Source organism: Phycodurus eques, chromosome 17 (assembly GCF_024500275.1).
Source record: "Phycodurus eques isolate BA_2022a chromosome 17, UOR_Pequ_1.1, whole genome shotgun sequence".
NCBI lineage: Eukaryota > Metazoa > Chordata > Actinopteri > Syngnathiformes > Syngnathidae > Phycodurus > Phycodurus eques.
Window position 1 is genome coordinate 11,053,172 of NC_084541.1, and position 19,834 is coordinate 11,073,005.

Below are 19,834 nucleotides of genomic sequence, written 5' to 3' on the forward strand. Positions count from 1 at the left end.
AATTGCCCGTAGGTGTGAATGTGTGTGCGAATGGTTGTGTGTTTATGTGTGCCCTGCGATTAGCTGGCTACCAGTTCAGGGTAATCACATGCTCAAAGCCGGTCACTTTTGCGTATATCGCCCGCTGGTGAATGATACAGTGGTCGTGTAGAAATTTTGTGAAGTCTGGATCACCTTTGCATTGCGCAATAAAGCCAGCATGTTTTGTCATGGCTGGGGCCCCATCTGTTGTTACCGACACCAGCTTCTCTAATCGCACCTTTTTCTCCACGAAGAAGATTTCACCACGTTGTAGATGTCAATTCCCCTTGTTGTTGTCTTCAGTGGCAGAAGTGTCAGGAGTTCTTCTTTTGTAGAAAAATCATCAAACACCATTCGGGTAAATATCATTAGCTGAGCTGTGTTGGCGCTGTCCACCTTGTCACCCTGAATGCTAAACCACCTGCACGTAGCGAGATCCTGGTCCAGTTGCTCTGCTAAGTTCTCCGACATAGATGACACTCGTCTAGCCATCGTACATTCTCGAAGTTGGACATCGGTGAGGGCAGAGATGACATCGGGACCATGCTTCTCATCTTTGAACATTGTGTTAGCAACAATCATCATAGCTTCTTTGAAATCCTCCCCATCGGAAAAGGATTTCTTGTTCTTTATCAAAAAAAATGTGAAGCTCTGAAAGAGGCTTCGGTTGCTTTCTGTGATTTTATTTTCACTAGTTTTGTGAAAACAGTCCCTTGTTTGTCTAAAGCTGCCTTTAATAAACGGGACTTTTCGATCCTTAATGCGCTGCCGGGTGGGTAGTTCGCATTGAAGCTTTCGTCACAAGTTTTGAAGTGTCTCTCCACATTGTGCCGCTTTGGTATTGCAATAGTCGTCCCGCAAATAAGACAAACATTTGTCTTTAAAAGACGTAAAGAAGAACTCTCCCTCCCAATCACTGTGAAAATTGTAAGTCCTTTTTCGCTTTTCTGCCATGGTTTCCTGGGCTAAAGCACAAGTAAGCTAACTCCTCATCCCCGCTGCAGTGTGTCAGGAAAGCGGTGAAGTCACCGCGCACACACATGAACTTTGACTTGAGGTCAGAGTTCGTTATACATAAAATATATATATATATTTTTTTATATTATATGACATTATTTTTAAAATTACATTAACGTAAGCAATTCTGATTCAAAATTTAAAGCACAAAAAACTATATATAAAATTGTGACCAGCGCTATTTTTAGAACATGCCTCGCGGGCGCCTTAAGTGGTCCTCGCGGGCTACCATGCGCCCGCGGGCACCGCGTTGGTGACCCCTGCCTTAGACCGTGCACGTTTGTGTAGAAATAAATTATCACCCATTTAATTATTTGAATGCTCAAAGCCGCAACAGCTGTGTAACAAGAAATGCTACAAGTCCTCCATGCGCCAATGAGATCGTCCTTGACATTTGGCAATGAGATCGTCCTTGACATTTTCATGTACGTTCCGCAGGAGAGTACGTGGTGATGACGACCCACTTCCACCTGAAGAGGAAAATTGGCTACTTTGTGATTCAGACATATCTGCCCTGCATTATGACAGTCATCCTGTCGCAGGTGTCCTTCTGGCTCAACAGAGAGTCTGTCCCTGCCAGGACTGTCTTTGGTGAGTACTCTGGCCCCTTTAACATCCATTCATCCATGGGTAGGACAAAACAATAGAAGGACTCCTAAAATGAAGGAGTTGCTGCATGTTGAGATTAGTGGGAACTAGCTGCACAGAAATGGTTGGTGAGTGGTGACTTCCTGGAGTCTCTGCTGGTTGCCTGGCAACTCACTTCTATCGCTCTTCGTCATTTGACTTTCAGCAGCAAAGCTAATCAGCATGTTCTCGGCATATTCACTGCATATCTCACGTGTCCCCGAACCATTCCCTTGGAGGATATGTGACATCTTTAAACTTATTAACTTTGAATTGCATATTGAAGCTACAAGATATTTCTATTCTACTCTATTCTGCACCAATGAGGGTGAAAGAGCTTTCATCAGTTGGGGCTGCATTGAAATTTCAGGCAAAAAGCTCAGTGGTGTTTAAGCTTTGAACGTGTGTTTGTGCCTCCTTGTGTTTGTGTGTGTGTGCGCGCGCGTGTGTGTGTGTGTGCGAGTGCGTGTGTATCTGTCTGTCACACTCGGTTCTTACATAACACTGGCCAAAAGGGAAGCTCTCGCTTGCTAGTCTGCAGCATGCTCTGTAGCACAGCAGCAGGCGGAATGTCCTTGAGTTACCTCACACGACACTCCTTTTCCTCTCTTTTTCTTCCTTTCTTTCTTTTCCTTTCTCTCACAGATGTCAGTGTTTCCCTTGGCTCACTTTCACTGAAACATTTACACAAGCATTTGATTTTGCAGCTCTTTTGCAACTTTCATTCTGTATTTATTTTTTATTTTTTTTACACAGCGTACCCTGCAATGTTTCGGTTTGTGAGAGTGTGTGTCTGGCTATGTATATGTGTGAAAGGGTGTCACAGCTACCTGTGCCGCTCGTCACTTGTGTTGAGGAGAGAGCGAGGGTGGCCCAGATTGGATTTGAACATCCAAAGTATCTAGGTCATGTGTGTGTTCTGCATGCAATCACTGCTGGTTTTTGCACAGTGGAATAGCAATGAGGGTAAGGCAGCATATGGACACAGCACAGCACGCGCACACACATACCTGTACACACATTAACGCAGCACAAGAGGTAGGTCACTCGTGTAATTAATATGTATCATCTGAGATGGAATAATAATGAGTGTAATGTGTAAAGAAGACAGTAGAGAGATAAATTAATCATTAAAAAGACAATTCTGGTTATAATTAAAATGAAAATATAAACTAAGATGCTAACTAAAATGCCGCCTTGTTACAAGCAGGGGCTCATGTAACTAATTTTTATTTTTTATTTATTTCATTTTTTATTTTTTTTAAGGGTCAAAATACAGGGCGTTAGTTATTCTAATAAACCTATGAATACAGGGTGCATCTTGATACATTCTTAACTGGGGCTGTCACGATCAAATCTTTTTAGAAACGATTATCCTATAGATATTTCATTGACCGCCGACCCCCTTTTACTACTAACATGCAATTTAATTTCATATATGAGGGCTGGACTTCCATCCTTAAAGTACATATGTTGGTACTAGTATATGGTATAAACTGTCCAGAATTTGAGACAACAAAATCACCCATTGCTAAATGGGTGATTTGGCATTAGTACGTGATGACCATTTTACTTTAAAAAAAACGAACAAGAACCATTAACTACAATTTAGCTCACTCATATATCATGTTATATGTATCTTAAACTTCTAATAGTGTCTTAAAAATCACTTATAGACGCTTCTACCTACTGGTAGTCCCAGTTTTAATGTCATGCCCTCTTCTTGTTCATGGCCAAGCAGCGCAAAACTAGGCACCCGGTTCTCTCTGATAAAAGATGAAAGTGATTGAAAAATGAATTGGGTGCTCGCCTCACTCTTGCTCACATGCATTTGGCTATTGATTAAGATTTCAAAAGCATTAAGTTTTTATGGCCATCACTGATTTGTGTGCTTAGAACACTCACTTCCTACAGATAGTTACTTTTAAAACTGAATCCTGGCTTTGCCAATGCACTCTCTTGGAAACCATAAGTCATTTGAATGGCCCCAAAAAGTCCCCCCTGAGATACGCAGAAGAAAATTACATATTACTCACTTAGGTACACAACATTGTTATTCAAAGCACTCGCTCCCTTTGTTTTACACAATATATCAAAGTATGCACCACTGTTAAGCTTAATTTGTGTTCTGTAATCAGACGTGTTCAACACAGATGCATGAAGCCTTATTAACGTGAGCAAATTCAGCGGGGAAAACATAATGTGACATGACGAGCAAGCATGGTCTCACCAATTCAAGCCTAAGGCAACTTACAAAAACAGCTGTAGGAAGCCTTATCGTATTTACTGTATCACTGTGCTGATAAAGATTGGATTTACACAAAATGTTTGATTCAGAAAAAAACTTGGCAATGTTCAGAGTTGCGTCATAGCACTGTCAACAGAAAAAAAAAAAATCAAAATTAGATACCTTTAGATATGGTCATGTAAGATGTTGGATTTGGTTGATTGACATGACAGTGATATCGGGTATGAGCCACACGAAAGTGGATGTAAATAGAAGAAAACAAAAACAAAATACACTCGCACTTGATTGGTGTGTACCGCACTCAAGTACGGTTCAAAAAGACAGAGGCACAACACGATTGCTCATGCACGAGCACAGAAATGCAATGTAGTTGTGTCCCATGAACAATTCCAGTGTTCCTCCCACCACTAATGGCAACCGCCCACTTTCATGGTAGAAATGAAGAGGGAGGTGTAACTGTGCATAAGTACGGTATAATAGAAATGACCAAGTGTGTCTGTACCGAGTTGGAATAGAGCATTTTACAAGATCTGCAGTCTAAATCCAGTCTAAATCCACAGTCACCTATAGAGTTAGCGTTTTGTGGGCTCTCCACTGTTGGAAGCGGTGTGCTTGGGCAGGGTATGATCGCTCAAGTCGAGCATGTCCAACCTGGACATGTTGTACTGTATTATCAATGTTGACATTCTCACTTATTGATCATAAACACCACCTTCCATGATAGAAATAGATGGCGAGGGGAAACTGCGCTAAACCCCATTACGATAGAAGTGACCAAGTGTGAGTGCACCCCAAGTCAGAATTGCTAATTTAAGAGTGGCAGTCAAAACTCTACCCCTGCCTTGCGTTATAGAAATAACCAAAATCACTTGAAATATTCCACGAAGTTAGGAAATTATGGTGATGACGTGCTGAAATACAGATGGGGGCAGTGTGGGCCAGCAGGGGGATAGCAGAGGGAGGGGAATCTGTGCTATGCTATTTACTTACTGTAGATGCAGTCTGAAATAAGGGAGGAAAAACAATTAAGGAAGCAACCACTGATGGTAGTGATAGTTTTTTTGTGCTCCCTCTTTGAGCTGTCACAGGTTTCCTTCTCAGCTCTGTAAGAGCAGCGTTTTTATCGGCTCTCCCAAGATGCTCTTTATTGCATTTACTCATGAAGGAAAAAGACCTATAGTAGTATGTATGTAGGGGTGAAGCAAAATGGGGTTGTGTATGCACACATGGGTGACAGCATGCGGTTTTCACAGCATATAGGTACTTATACATTGATACATACGTATATATACATATATGGGTGCTCGTAAATTGCTATTACGACCAAACAGCCCTTGCAAAGTGCAATGCTAAAAGACCTTAGGAACTCATTCTTGGGGCGAGTCTAGTATAACCTCTGACATGGTCATTACACCCAGGCATGATGCACTGGGATCTATTTGTGTTTCAAAATAAAGGGCTTTAAAATCAAACAATGATACAAAACCACACGAGCAACAGTCCTGTCAATTCTACAGAAAAAGTAATGATAGTATATCACAATGTATTTTAAAAAATATTTAATAAAACATAAGGAAAAGAGAAGTGTAAAAAAAAAAGAGTGGGGGAAGAAATCCAAATTAAATTAAATAAATATAGTTTATTTATGGCGACACGGTGGCCGACTAGTTAGAGCGTCAGCCTCACAGCCTCTGAGGACCCGGGTTCAATCCCCAGCCCCGCCTGTGTGGAGTTTGCAAGTTCTCCCCGTGCCTGCGTGGGTTTTCTCCGGGCACTCCGGTTTCCTCCCACATCCCAACAACATGCATTAATTGGAGACTCTAAATTGCCCGTAGGTGTAACTGTGAGTGGGACTGGTTGTGGGTTTGTATGTGCCCTGCGATTGGCTGGCAACCAGTTCAGGGTGTACCCCGCCTCCTGCCCGATGACGGCTGGGATAGGCTCCGGCACGCCCACGACCCTAGTGAGGAGAAGCGGCTTAGAAAATGGATGAATAGTTTATTTATGTTACATTGAGGTGACATGGTGGACAACTGGTTAGCGCATCTGTCTCACAGTTCTGAGGACCGGGGTTCAATCCCCGAACCCGCCTGTGTGGAGTTTGCATGTTCTCCCCGTGCCTGCGTGGGTTTTCTCCGGGCATTCTGGTTTCCTCCAACATCCCAAAAACATGTATGGTAGGTTAATCGAACACTCTAAATTGCCCGTAGGTGTGAATGTGAGTGCGAATGGTTGTTATTTTATATGTGTCCTGCGATTGGCTAGCAACCAGTTCAGGGTGTACTCCGCCTCCTGCCCAATGATAGCTGGTATTGGCTTCAGCACTCCCGCGACCCTTGTGAGGACAAGCGCCTCAGAAAATGGATGGATGGATGTTCCATTGAAATCATTAAAGAACTGTTAACCTGTCCCCAGAATGAATTTTTTTTTAAAAAGCGGCCTGCTAACATACAGTGGGTACGGAATGTTTTCGACGGAAGCCTCTTCTCAGTACAAAACTAATGAAAGTCCGCGTTGGAGTTTGCTAAAAAAACAAAAAAAACAAAAACAAAAAAACACCTGAGGGACTCTAAGATGGTGATGGTGAGAAATAGGATTCTCTGGTCTGATGAGAGCAAGATGTAAATTGTTGGCCTTAATTCTAAGTGGCATGTGTGGAGAAAACCAGGCACTGCTCATCACCTGTCCAATACAGTCCAGTCCCAAAAGTGAAGCATGGTGGTGGCAGCATCATGCAGTGGGTGTGTATTTCTGCTGCAGGGACAGGGAGACTGGTTGTAATCGAAGAAAAGATGAATGCGACCAAGTACAGGGATATCCTGGACGAAAACCTTCTCCAGAGTGCTCAGAACCTCAGACTGGGCCAAAGGTTCACCTACAAAAAAGACAATGACCCTAAGCACACAGCTAAAATACCAGCGGAGTGGCTTCAGAACAAATAAATGGGACTGTCGCATGCGTCGATTTGTAATGCCCAATGCTAATTACCTGCATCAAGCAAGAAAACACGAATGCGAGAGGTCCTGCTTGGATCAATGCTTGTTTGTTGATTCATTAGCAGGATTACGAAAAAACATTTAGAGGGTTGGGCTGAAAAATAATCCATTAAATCATATGACATAATTAGAGGAGTTGGTTTGTGTCTACGCAGTCATAATACAATAGTTTCCCTTTCCCCAGAATGAGAATGAAAGTGGTACATTTCCGTTTTTTTTTTTTTTTTTTTTGCTGTTTAAATCAGGTTGAACCCGTGCCACATTATCAAAGATGATATGATCCTGTTTGTCCATTAATGACATTTTACTTCACATCAAGTGATAAATAAACAGTTAGACACCAAATATAGTGATTTTCACATTTACCGTTGTTGTTAGCAACATTTGTGTTGTTTTTTTGCCGTCACAATAGAACTGTAAATACTATATTGCCTCATCCCTTGGAGAGCTTTAGTTTAGTAACAAAAAAAGGACTATTCCGCCAGCGACTGGTGAAGTGTCCTACTTCTCACTGTTCTTTTGACCTCATCCCACATTTTGGTTGTCATGTTTAATTGGTGACACACTCAGTCAAATCACTGTCAGTGGCAAATATTTGCCCACAATCAGCGAGGCAGAGAGCAGCAGCGAGCGCAGCCATTTTTCTCAGAAGGTCCACTCTCATCCACAGAGATTTGTTTTGTGTGGCTGCGATCCAGTGGATGGTGATTAACTGAACGCTGTCATTTCAATGGTACACAATCAAGTGCAAACTAAACCTGGGGGGAACATATCAGTAAGATCGTAATTAACACACAGTGTTCAAGCGGTACATCACAGTTTGTGTACAGAATACAGGTAACAGTTTTAAGTGGAACACATACACACTAAGTTGAGGTTACCATAAACGACATTAATATAATAGAATATTGTCTGGTCATAATGCATATTATTGGTCTCTATTCATAAATATTGGTCTCTTTTAATACCCAAAACTTGACTGTTGCAATGTCTGGGAAAACTGTATTTAACTGTAATGCCCTTGACTACAAATGGACCAAAGTAGATATGAATACCAAAAAGAAAATCCATGTTGGTTGATTAACTATCCCCAATGTGTGCTTTCCTCCATTTGTACTCGATATTGGAACCTATGAAGAAATCCAGAAGTTTGTCGATATACGATGTGGTCATCAATGGCAAAGCAACAAAGAAAGCTATGTTTTTTTTACATACCTGGGTTATTTATCATTATTATTATTTTAAACTTGCAGCGTCTTCACTTGGTGTTATTTATCATCATTATTTTAAATTTGCAGCTTCTTCACTGGGTGTCTGTCAATCTTTTAGACAGCAGTCTCTTTGATAAGAAATCCAACTTTCCCAAGCTGAGCAAGGTTGTGTCAGAAACCGTTTAAAAGGGTGAACGTTATCTGTGCCTATATTTGATTCTTTTCCTTCCCATAATCAAAACTGTCCTTGCCTGTAGCAGCTGTAAAGTCGTTTTCACCTTGTCATTCGTCACCTTAAACCCTGAATTCACCTTGTTGCCCAGTCTCCACGGTGTATTTTGACATCTCTAGGACATCTAGAACTCACTGTCCATAAACTAATCAAAGAAATAATTTGACGGTTTGGTCTAAAAAAAAAAAAAAAAAGATAAAATTGGATAAAATGGCCACACGTCAGGATAGTGCAAACAGTTGGAGTTGTGTTACGAAAAATGCATAAGGAGATGAATGTCATGTCCTCAGTATTTATAGAAACCTGTCTCTCCGGGGGGTGGGGGCATAACCTGCAAAACATATACAGCGTAGAAACGAAGCTTTAGTGTCAAGATCAAATGAAAAAGACTAGAATAGAGTGGAAATTCTACAAAAAAAATCCAATATTAGTTTAGAATTCTGCTCTTTACAGCACATTCTTAGATGTATTACAACAAACCTTTTTAATGAGTCATAGAAGTGAAGTCGAGAGCTCGACTGTTATAAACATAGCCACAGTGCATATACAAGCACTGTTTACCCTCAAATGATAGCCACTGTTTTAATAGTCTTTTAATTAATCACCAGGTACATTGTGAAAATAAAATGAAATTTAACTAAAAATGGTGCCCATTTAGCAATGATTAGTAATTTGGTACACTACATGCACCCTTTTTTGGTTTTTGTTTCTACGACAGGTGTATATGCGGGACGCGGATCGCTAAAGGTGCTAATAAATAGCATGACCTTATAGCATTATAATTAAACGAAGAAGAACAATAGCAATAGGGAGGTCTGGGACGTCTTTAAGTGGGGTGCACACACAGATATAAATCTTAACTGGTTTTTAAAATGAATTCACCCATGAAGAAGAAAAGAAGTTTGGCTAACTGTTTACTTATTTGGTACCTACTGTATATAATGGTTGCAAATTCTTTCCCTTGTCATTTTTATTGTAGTGAATGTCTTGGAACATAACCTCCTCTTTTAGTTTCAGACAATAGAGGCAACCTCAACCATTTTCCAAGCGAATCAGGGAGGAAAAATAACTCATAACACACCACAGCATAATCCCTAAGGATAATCTTTTAGAGACATCCAACAATCGGACCTTTGGTAACTTTATCAGAAGTAGGGAAAATTCTGAAATATGTACCCCACTGGGGACAAATCAACCCATGGGAATTGGGTTTGGAGGAGGGGAGTAATTTTGAGTAGCATGGCTTTACGGAAACCTAAGAAGGGAACAATTCGCGCTGCCTTCAACTACACTGCAACATTGATAGGAACCAAGAATAAAAGGACACACGAATGGAAACTGCTCATGAGAATTCCATTCTCTCGTGGAAGTAAGAATTAAAAAAAAAAAAAAAAAAAAAGCAAATAAAGGATAAAATTGTATTCTTCAGTTGACTAAATAAACACGCCTGGCCACTATTTTAGCAAACATGATACATTGTACTAATTCAGTGCAACAGTCTAAAATGTAAAAGACAAAAGCACAAAAGTGACACTTGCTTCCCTGATTGCTGAATTAAGACAATGGAGGAGTACTTGTTTCCATGACAACATAACTCGTCAAACAGTAAAATATATATGATTGCCTTTTTTATGAAGACTTGTGTAATACCCAGGGGTACTGGCTGCATCCTCCCCCACAATATTAAATTATTTACTGTGCAAACGGAGAAATTGACAACATTCTGTGGACACCTACTGATGCATGCACCTGCCTCCGATTCACCCCCACACACTTCCTAATATGCATGCACAGCAGGGCCTCATCCACCTACATTCATCTCCAAGTCCACTCATGGCCAAGTTTTAAACACATTATCCATCCATCTATTTAATGTGTGCAGAAACAATAGATGAGGTGGCGCTGTGTTGTACCTGGCAAGGCCATTAGCACACATGATTGCTGGCACAGGAGCTTAGCGCTGGATGCGCGCCAGCGGAAAATGCTTTGGCACTCTCTCTTCATGAGCTCTGGCACCACAGTGACTCTTAAGAAATTGTGACAAAACAAGCTTGTGCTTTCGCTCATATTGCACCTGTATTCCAAGTACAATATGTGTTTGTAGTTTGTTTTTTTAGCAAGATGGAGTCCATTAAAAACTCACTGTCATAGCCCTATGATTCATTTTCTATAGAACTTGTCCTTTTTATATCACTCTTTCATGTTCAAAATATAGAATTCAATTCAAATGCAGGGAAGCAGGAGAAGCAAGGCAAGGGAGCAGGCGTAATCTTACAAAAAAAGGATTGATTTTCAAAACCAAAAAGGCAATCAATGCACATGGAATAATGACAATAATTAACAAAGCCACCCCCCAACAACAAACAAGATGGAGATCTTGTTTTTAAGTAATTGTAACTTGTTTTTAATCAAGCTGTTGCTTAATGAAAAGTGTAAAAACAATCGCAACTACTGTACTAAATAGACGGCTGACCTCCAGCTTGATGAATCACATGATGTTCACATAGCTCTGCCCATATCACACATCTGTAAAACAGCTGGTCTCATTAAATGTAGTGGCACATGTGAATGCCAGATCGGAATAGATCACGTCACATATAAAGAGTTGATCTGAGATATTCAATAGGCAGTATTTCAATCAGAATGAAAATATGTCTGCATGTTTTATGATGGCAACAGCAATAATGAACCGACACTGGCTGAAAGAAACCAGGGAACTAAATTCCAACAGACATTAATGAGACAACGAGGCACACTTGGACAAGATGCAAGTGGCTGGAGGGAACTGATTGGTTGACACAAGGTAGAGGGCTGACGAGAACAGGTGGAGACGAAAAACCAAACGAGCAGACGAGACATGAACACAGGACATAACATTAAACCAAACTAAATCTAATCAAAACAATGCAAAAGTCCACACAAACATTGATCGTAACACATTCAGAGAGAAACTCTCCCAGCCCTTTCAATATCTACATTTGTAGTATTATTTTCAAATGTATTAATTTCCCACATGATCAATCCAGAAAATATAGTCAAAGGTCCCTTGCTAATATAGAGCCTTTCAAGTTGTGCATGCAATAGCTAAATATATTAAGGGATGTTTAAGGGATTAAGGGATTTAACCTACTCATAATGAATAAAAGCAAATTAGAAATAATATAAAAAACAAACACTACCATCTCCATAAAACCCACAGTATATGTTTTTCAGAATGCAGGTTTTCAACAATCAAAACAAATAATGGAATGTTCCATAGTCAACCACAACAAATAAGGAAAAGTTGCATTCTCCTGTCGACTGGTTAGAGCGTCTGCCTCACAGTTCTGAGGACTGGGGTTCAATCCCCGGCCCCGCCTGTGTGGATATTGCCTGTTCTCCCCGTGTCTGGCTGGGTTTAATCCGGGCACTCCGGTTTCCTCCCACATCCCAAAAACATGCATGGTTGGTTAATTGAAGACTCTAAATTTTCCCGTAGGTGTGAATGTGAGTGCGAATGGTTTATATGTCCCCTGCAATTGGCTGGCAACCAGTTCAGGGTGTACCCCGCCTCCTGCCCGATGATAGCTGGGATAGGCTCCAGCACTCCCCGCGACCCTTGTGAGGATAAGCGGTAAAGAAAATGGATGGATGGATGCATTCTCCCTTGTTAGGCAATCGCCTTTGTTAGCCTACAACAGCCCTAATGGTAATTAGAATGGAAAGGAGAGAAATAATTGTTCAGTCTCACATGACTGAAGGCCCTGAGGATGCAGAGCAAAAGCGGCAGAGTGCTGAGTCGGGAATTTTCATCTCATAATGTCAGGTTTTTATTTGACTTGGACGGCCCACTTTTGAATTTTATATATATATAATATACATTCATATTGACATTTTAATCATATGACTACAGCGGCACAATATGGATATTCTTGACTATTCCATAATTTTTATTTTAATTAGTTTTGACAGATGAATTGTCTTGGATATAAAATATGACCAAACATGCAATAAAGACCCCAAAAACCTAAATAAATAAATAATGTTGACCTACTTGTTCCCTTTTGATTCATAATGAATGTGAGAAATGCATGACCACGCACCCATGCACCAGCAATGAAAATGCCGTAAATCCATCAGATGGGTCCTGTTTCGTTCTGGTTAAGTGACTAATCAGAATATTGTAATCATACTTCATGCTTCATGTCACAAGCAAAATCCAAAAGCATATGAAAACGAGCGTGGGAGGATGAGGAGAGCGTGATTCATCCATTTACTGTTTGTGTCGTCAGAATTGAGGGAGACGAAACATCCTCAGAATGCTTTCAAAATAAAATATACTGTACATCAAACTGATAATTGTGTTTAGACAAACGTTTGGTTAATGGTATTTTGTCGCATTGAGGCCACCATAGCCTGCTACTAATAAACAGATTCATTAATTGTAAATATGCATTTTTAAATAGCAATTAAGGCCATTATATGAGCAACAATAAATCTAGTTTCAACTAAAACCGAACGCAATGAATGCAAACGCTACTGCATTCGTATAAAGAGGCATGTATAGACTGATGTTAGCCTCCTATACTCCTGAAAATTAAGTAGGATGGGCATTTTTTTGTCCTGTATAAATACATCTCGATTTAATAATGAATCTTATACAAAATAATCTGTGCTAGCCTTTATACTTTTTATAATGGACAAAAATGTTTGTGTGTGTAGCAGTTGTAATTTTACACTCTTTTGGAGGCATTCTATTGGTGTATAACTGTTGTCATCATCATCATCATCATCGTCATCACAATGAATAGTGAAAGGCATTTAAAAAAAACATCTTAAAAGCTGTGACATAATTGCAAAAATTGCAATCACATCATTTTTATTCTTTACGTTAGCATAAGAGGCACACTAGTCAAAAGTTTTTTGATCTCGATCTTTCAATCAAAAATCTTAGAGCTTAATTGAAAGATCGACGAAACGCATATCAGATGTTGAGCATCAGAATGAACGGCACAACATGTGTATGGGAGATGTTCGTATGTCATGTTTCATATTTCCCTCTGTACAAGCCATCTGTTCATGTTCTAGAATTGATAGATGGCTTTCTGTTGAGGCTCATGTTATTTGATGTGTAAACATCTGCAGTAGCCTATTCTGTATGGGAGACTGACTAACTTCCCCAACCCAGTTACTTTGGTTCTCTGTACAGTTGCTTCTGTAGTCAGTGACTGATAGGGCAGTGTCGGCAACATGCAGCAGCTATTATTTTCCTCAGCTTTCGCATTCTGTCTTATTTTTCTTCTGGTGTGTTTTGCATTGGTATGTAGGATGTCATTCTATCAGCTTATTTTGCCTGCATGCTATTTGTCAGCCGCACTATCCCCGAGGACAACCGCATGTTGCGGCTGCATCTGGGGAGATCTCTTCCTTTGCGAGTCTATTAAAAGAACAAGCTACATGACTGCACAGCTGCTCTGACAGATTAATACAAATGTACTGTGAACCCACTTGAAATAGTACGCTCTAGTAGAAAGCCTAAATGATTTATATGTATATGCAGGTGTTAAGTGGCACCCGGCGTAAGAATATGTCATCACGTGGCACAAAAAGGCATGCCCAGTTATCACCATACTTCCTGCTTTTCATTGGATTGTTATATATCTATAGTCTAGAAGTGTTTTTCTTCTGACGGCAATACGTTGAGATTGTGCAATGCAGCACCTGAAGTTTCTTGCACCTTTAGAAGCCTACATTGTATCCCTAAAAAGTGTGTCAAACTACGGCAGGGCGTTTGGCTTTCAACACAGTGCGTGATGGCAATGACAACTTTTAGATTTTGTGTGAATTTCGAGGCAGAATTTTCCTCAAAATGATGGCTGAAGTCAAAATTGTACAAATTCAGGGTCTTTCGACTTTCAAGATATGGGGCTCTATTTTCATAGATGGCTGATAGCTACTGGCACAATGAGGACTTTGACACGCACCAGGTCTTTTTACGAGCAATATGACACGTTACATGGGGGAAAGGTTGTTTGAAATCTAAAAATGCTAAGAAAAGGCACATAATACAACCTTTGAACCACTTTTAGCACAAGTTAATCTTGACTAACTTTTACAAAAGGATGTTAGCCATAATCTTTTAGGTCAGCAATATTTAAAACAACAGGCCACTGACAAAGTTTACCGACTGTAGACGAAGACGCTCCAGAGTACAAAAGAACAAGAAAAGAAAACTATAATCTATAAAGAAGAGGTGACGAACCACGGGAAAGCTGTAGGGTACTGCAGGGTAATATGTCCAATTCTGATCTTTTGTTAAAGCCAATCTTTTTTCTATGTAGTCGTTCACATTACAAAAACAAACACTTCTGTGAACGGAATGCGTCCGTGGAGTGTTATTGCATGTGCACAAAACATGACGTCACGTGGCGTAGTGTGTTTATGTAAGTAAATATGGTCCCTCATGTAGGTCTTAGTCCTGCCGCACTTGAAGATTTTGTGCAATCGGAGCCAACATTTTCTTGACCAAATAATTTCACGTGGGTGATTAAGAAGGCAGAGGGCAATAATTTTGGCTATGGCAGTTTGTGGGGTCGCGTCTGTCTGTTTTGCCGAACAGTTGTGACGTTTCTCGCCTTTTGATTACGTATATTTCAAATGAGCGCGATCCGAGCATCCAGATGGGCTACATATGTGACCTATATCCACATGTGAAAGAGGCCTGGGTCGGATTTGAAAAAAATCAAATTGTACTGTTCAACTTGACATGAAAAAATCAGATACACCTCTCACTCAAAATCAGATGCGATAGGCTCGAGGTCACCCACGACCCTAACGAGAACAAGCAGTACCGAAAATGGACAGATGTATGGAAAATCTTTGGAGCTTATTAAATGACTATATTTAAATTACCATTTCAAGACTTTTTTCTCTATTGCTATCCATGTAAATAGGTAAAAAAAAAAAAAAAAAAAAAAGACATTTATTTTTGTTAGGGTTATCAATAGTACACTTTGTCCAATAATATTACTTTCAGTATATCACATAGACCACATATTACATTCATGCTTGTTTGTTTTATGGTCCTTCAGGAGTGACCACTGTCCTGACCATGACCACCCTCAGTATCAGTGCCAGGAATTCCCTTCCCAAAGTGGCCTACGCCACCGCTATGGATTGGTTCATCGCCGTGTGCTACGCCTTCGTCTTCTCGGCCCTCATTGAGTTCGCTACAGTCAACTACTTCACCAAGAGGGGTTACGCCTGGGATGGAAAAAGCGTGGTGCCAGAGAAGGTATTTGAGATGTTACTTTCATTCCACGCAGATCCTCAGCTGATTGAATCACAGGGATAGTCTGAAAGGTAATGATATGGTTTCTGGCATAATAAATTATCCTCATTTATAGAGTCTTAATTTCTTTTCAGGAAGATTTGTCACCTGGGCTTAGATTGGTTTTCAGAATGGTGTCAAATGTATGAGTCCGGCAGAGAAAGGAGCCATCACAGTTCTTCATTTGTTGCACACGGGGGCGGTTAGCACTCAACTGCTGTGGGAGCAGCAGCAGGCAGGGAAGCATTTAGTTGTCATCGTATAGAAAATTCAATTTGTGTAACATGACGTGAACATTAATAGTTTAGTGTTCATCTCGTGCTTTCTGCTCCACTTGTCTGTGTGCGGCATTTAGCGGGGCAACACTGCTTCTGAGAACTTTTTTTTTTACAGGCTTATTGATTTGTATGAATCATTGGGTTGCTGATGACGCAATATCAGCAATGATTATTATTCATCTTCATGTGAGAGTAATTTCCACACAGTTCACACAGCCTTTTCTCATGATTTACAGTATTTTGTAAAACAGACATTTTAACAATGAAAAATGACTATGGAAATGTGTGATATCCCGAAATGTTTGAATTTAAGACCGAAAATAGTGCTTTGAGGCAAAATGCAATAGAACCCCTAAAGTCAAACATCAGTCGATTCCGTGATGCTGGTTGACTTCTGATTTGGTCTGATTTTAAAATAAATTTTACGATTGTAAATTAGAAAACCTTTATTAACTGCACAGGCAACTTTTGTATATTGTACCATGTAGGCATTTTGTTAAAGTAGCGTTTTAACATTAACAGCCATAAAGATGTTGTAGAAAATCCCCCAAAAGCCAAAGAAAAATGAATCTGTTCATCCTTTGATGCCCATTGAACTTGCATTTTTCACAATTTCCAGACATATCCATTGAACATTAGTGGCTTCTTTTTCTCTGAAATGTTGGAAATGTTCACAAATGTACATTATTAGCTTAACTTTGTTTCAATTTCCCCAAAAACTCAAAAAGAAATACAAAAGAAATCAAGCTGATCTATGGAACATTGGTTGGCAGCTGTACACTGATCCTCTCTTTGTTTTTCTTTCCTTGTCAAACCAAATCAGCAAAAGAAGAAGAAGGAGTCCATGCTAAAAAAGAACAACACAACAGCGTATCCGGCGGCCACTGCTACAGCCTTCGCTCCCAACATTGCCAGGGACCCTGGATTGGCCACCATTGCCAAAAGCGCTCCTCCACCACCAACTGAGCCCAAGGAGGAGCCAAAGCCCAAGCCCCCAGAGGCCAAGAAGACCTTTAACAGCGTGAGCAAGATAGACAGGATCGCCAGAATAGCCTTCCCTCTGCTCTTTGGAACCTTTAACTTGGTCTACTGGGCCACCTACTTGAATAAGAAGCCCAAACTGCAGGGGATGAATCCACACTAATCCATTGTTTGCTCCTTTTCAATTTTACCTATATAACTTTTATTTTCTTTGGTATTCCTCAAAAGAAAAAGAAAAGAAAATGTGTTTATTTTCAGACAAACATGATGTCCATGCTGGTTTGAATTCCCAGTCGTTGCATTGCTTCTGTTTATATACATTTTGAAGATTTGGAAAAAAAAAAACAGAGACCAAAAAATAATTTAAAAAAAAACAAAAAACAAAAGAACAAGGGATACAGAATTTTAAAGGGTTGTTGTTCAGGTGTGGTATGATGCTTTTAAGAAAATACTACCGTAAATATATAGCCGAGAGGAGAATGCTATTCTCCAGTACACAGAGCCCAATCTTGTCTTGGGCTTTCCTTTCTTTCTTCTTCTCATTGTATATTTTGTTATTTTGCAAGGTTCCAGTTATAATCTTTGCAGCGAGAGTCTCTAGAGTTATTACCATTTGAGTACAGATAAATAAATAGAACAAATGTGGTTTCGAAGAGGGAGACAGTCCAACAATTTATTGCATCTGTTGCGCAGACTGCTCCAACCTGTAACTAACTGCCCAATATATCTGCAATACTGCAGCAAATGTTCATCTACGTAACATAGGCTTTGCTAAGGACAAAGTGACATACATAATGCAAATTGTGCTGTCTAACCACTCAAGTCAAGCTTATTTCTCATGACTTTTGTTCTATTATTATTATTGTAATATGACCGAATTTCCGCAAATAGTGTCTGAGGCTTAGCCACTTAACTGCAGATGGTGTAGACGTCTGTTGATATTACGCAATGTAATCGGTATATCAAAGTTCATGTAAAGTCAAAGTGGAGTTAGAAATAAAATCGACTGTTATGGTGGAGAAATGCTGAGAAACTCAGGCTCAAACATATTGTAAAACCATTGACACACACAGACAACATTGGGGCGCGATCACACGTCAGTCTACAGGAACGCTAAACGTTGTTAAAAAAAACTGTCTCCACATAGTGTAGAATCATCTTTAATTCCACGCAGGGAACCCGCTTACAACATACAGTAAGACATCACACTTTAATTAACCCAACAAACTGTTCATGTGAAACGGTAGGTGCTACCGTTTTGGCTAGCAACAGAGTTCAAACAAGCTCAGTTGTTGACTTTTTAAAGTCTCTGCATTTTTTGTAGGCATTTATTTGTCTGAAATAGATTACTTGGAAAGAGTCTATGAGAAAAACATCCACTATTTGAGGAAATATGTTATATACATTGATGCTGTCCAGTCAAAAGCATGGATCCCGCCCAACTTGTATTCTTTTTTTTTTTGAAAGACAACGTGAACATTTGGAGATGCATGCTTTTAATTGGTTTGAATCAATATAAAGAATACTGCCAAAATATTACATTTCAGTGGTTTGTGCCAAAATGTCCAACAGTGGCAAAACATGTTTTACTTTCCTTATCATAACCTACAAACTAGTTGTGAGAATATATGGAAGAGCCGTCTATAATTAAGACCAAAATTATCAAGATACTGATAAAATTTTGAAACTAACTGAATTGTTTGTTGAATGCAACCCAACCAAGAACAAAATTATGTGGTTCTTTTGTCGATAGATACGTACAGTAGATTCAAAAAACTTTTAAATTTTTTTAAAAAACTTTTTTCTTATGCCTAATTAGATCGGTCAGTTTTTAAGAAACATAGTATTTTGCACCATTCTGAACAATCCTGGTAATACATTTATAATATCTATTAGCTGTGAATCATTTTGGGACATGGATCTTTTGTCCAAAACAATACAAGTGACAGATATTTCTAGAAAGCATTTCACATGAAGTCAAAATGTGGCCAGGGTATGAATCATTTTGGGTTTGGCTGTATATTTCTGGCTATTATTTTGTTGTTTCTGCTCTGTCACTGTGGCTACACAGAGATTGGTGATAAGAGCTTAAAAGCCTTTCACTATTGGTCAGCAGGTTGCATCCATTGTCCTATTAAAGAATGCATTATTTTATTCGTGTATTGATGGTAATAACGACTATTCCTATTGGCACAGAAATGTATGATTTTTATTACTTTAAAAGCTCGAGCCCCTAAGTTTCCATTGGCTCCCGCACAAATCAAACCCTGCTTGCATCTTATTTCTTTCTTTCTTTTTTTCCCTTTTTTTTTTAAAACCACAGACATGATAAATAGCACGCATGCATATGCATGGTCAGGGCATCCTTAAAACAACATACGGTAACAATCACCATTGATTAAAGGCTTTCATTTCTTCATACAAAAGACAAAAGATTAGCCGTTCTTCAAAATAGGTTGGGGTTTCTGCAAAAGCAATAAAACACATCTCAGTGGACACACCGTTCATTTATCCCCCAAATATATGTATTAAAAAACAATAATCTCTGCTTAGAAATGAAAATAATACATGTATTTTCCTTTCAGTCTTTGTAAATATTCTCTAATGTTAGAGATGTCAATATTATGTTGGAGTAACTAAAGGGAATGTTTAAATAATACATGAAGGAGTCATTTTGCATTTATGAGACATACATTATGGCGTATTTTGTGCTCTTGAGACTTTTTTTTTTGGCCATGTTTGAGTGCAAATCTCACTTTTCATTTTGGTTCACACAGATATAAAAATGGTGTAAAATGTGATGAGTAAGAATGTAATGAATTGTCTTCAAACCTATTTTGATTACATCCAACGATTATTTCCTGTTTTTGTTGTTATAAGGTGATGGGGGAGGGGCTTGTTTGCCAAAAATGCT

General features: G+C 39.4%; 1 protein-coding gene across 3 annotated transcripts in view; it reads left to right on the forward strand.

Annotated features, from left to right (window-relative positions):
- gabra1 (gamma-aminobutyric acid type A receptor subunit alpha1) overlaps positions 1-17,579 on the forward strand; it is a 35,985-nt gene extending 18,406 nt beyond the window's left edge. For all 3 annotated transcript variants that reach the window (XM_061702907.1, XM_061702908.1, XM_061702909.1), the window contains exons 8-10: positions 1,477-1,629; positions 15,423-15,625; positions 16,763-17,579. In XM_061702907.1, coding sequence (XP_061558891.1) covers positions 1,477-1,629; positions 15,423-15,625; positions 16,763-17,083 — 677 coding nt within the window. In that variant the 3' untranslated portion in view covers positions 17,084-17,579. The remainder of the gene's footprint in view (positions 1-1,476; positions 1,630-15,422; positions 15,626-16,762) is intronic.
- Positions 17,580-19,834: the final 2,255 nt, after the last annotated feature.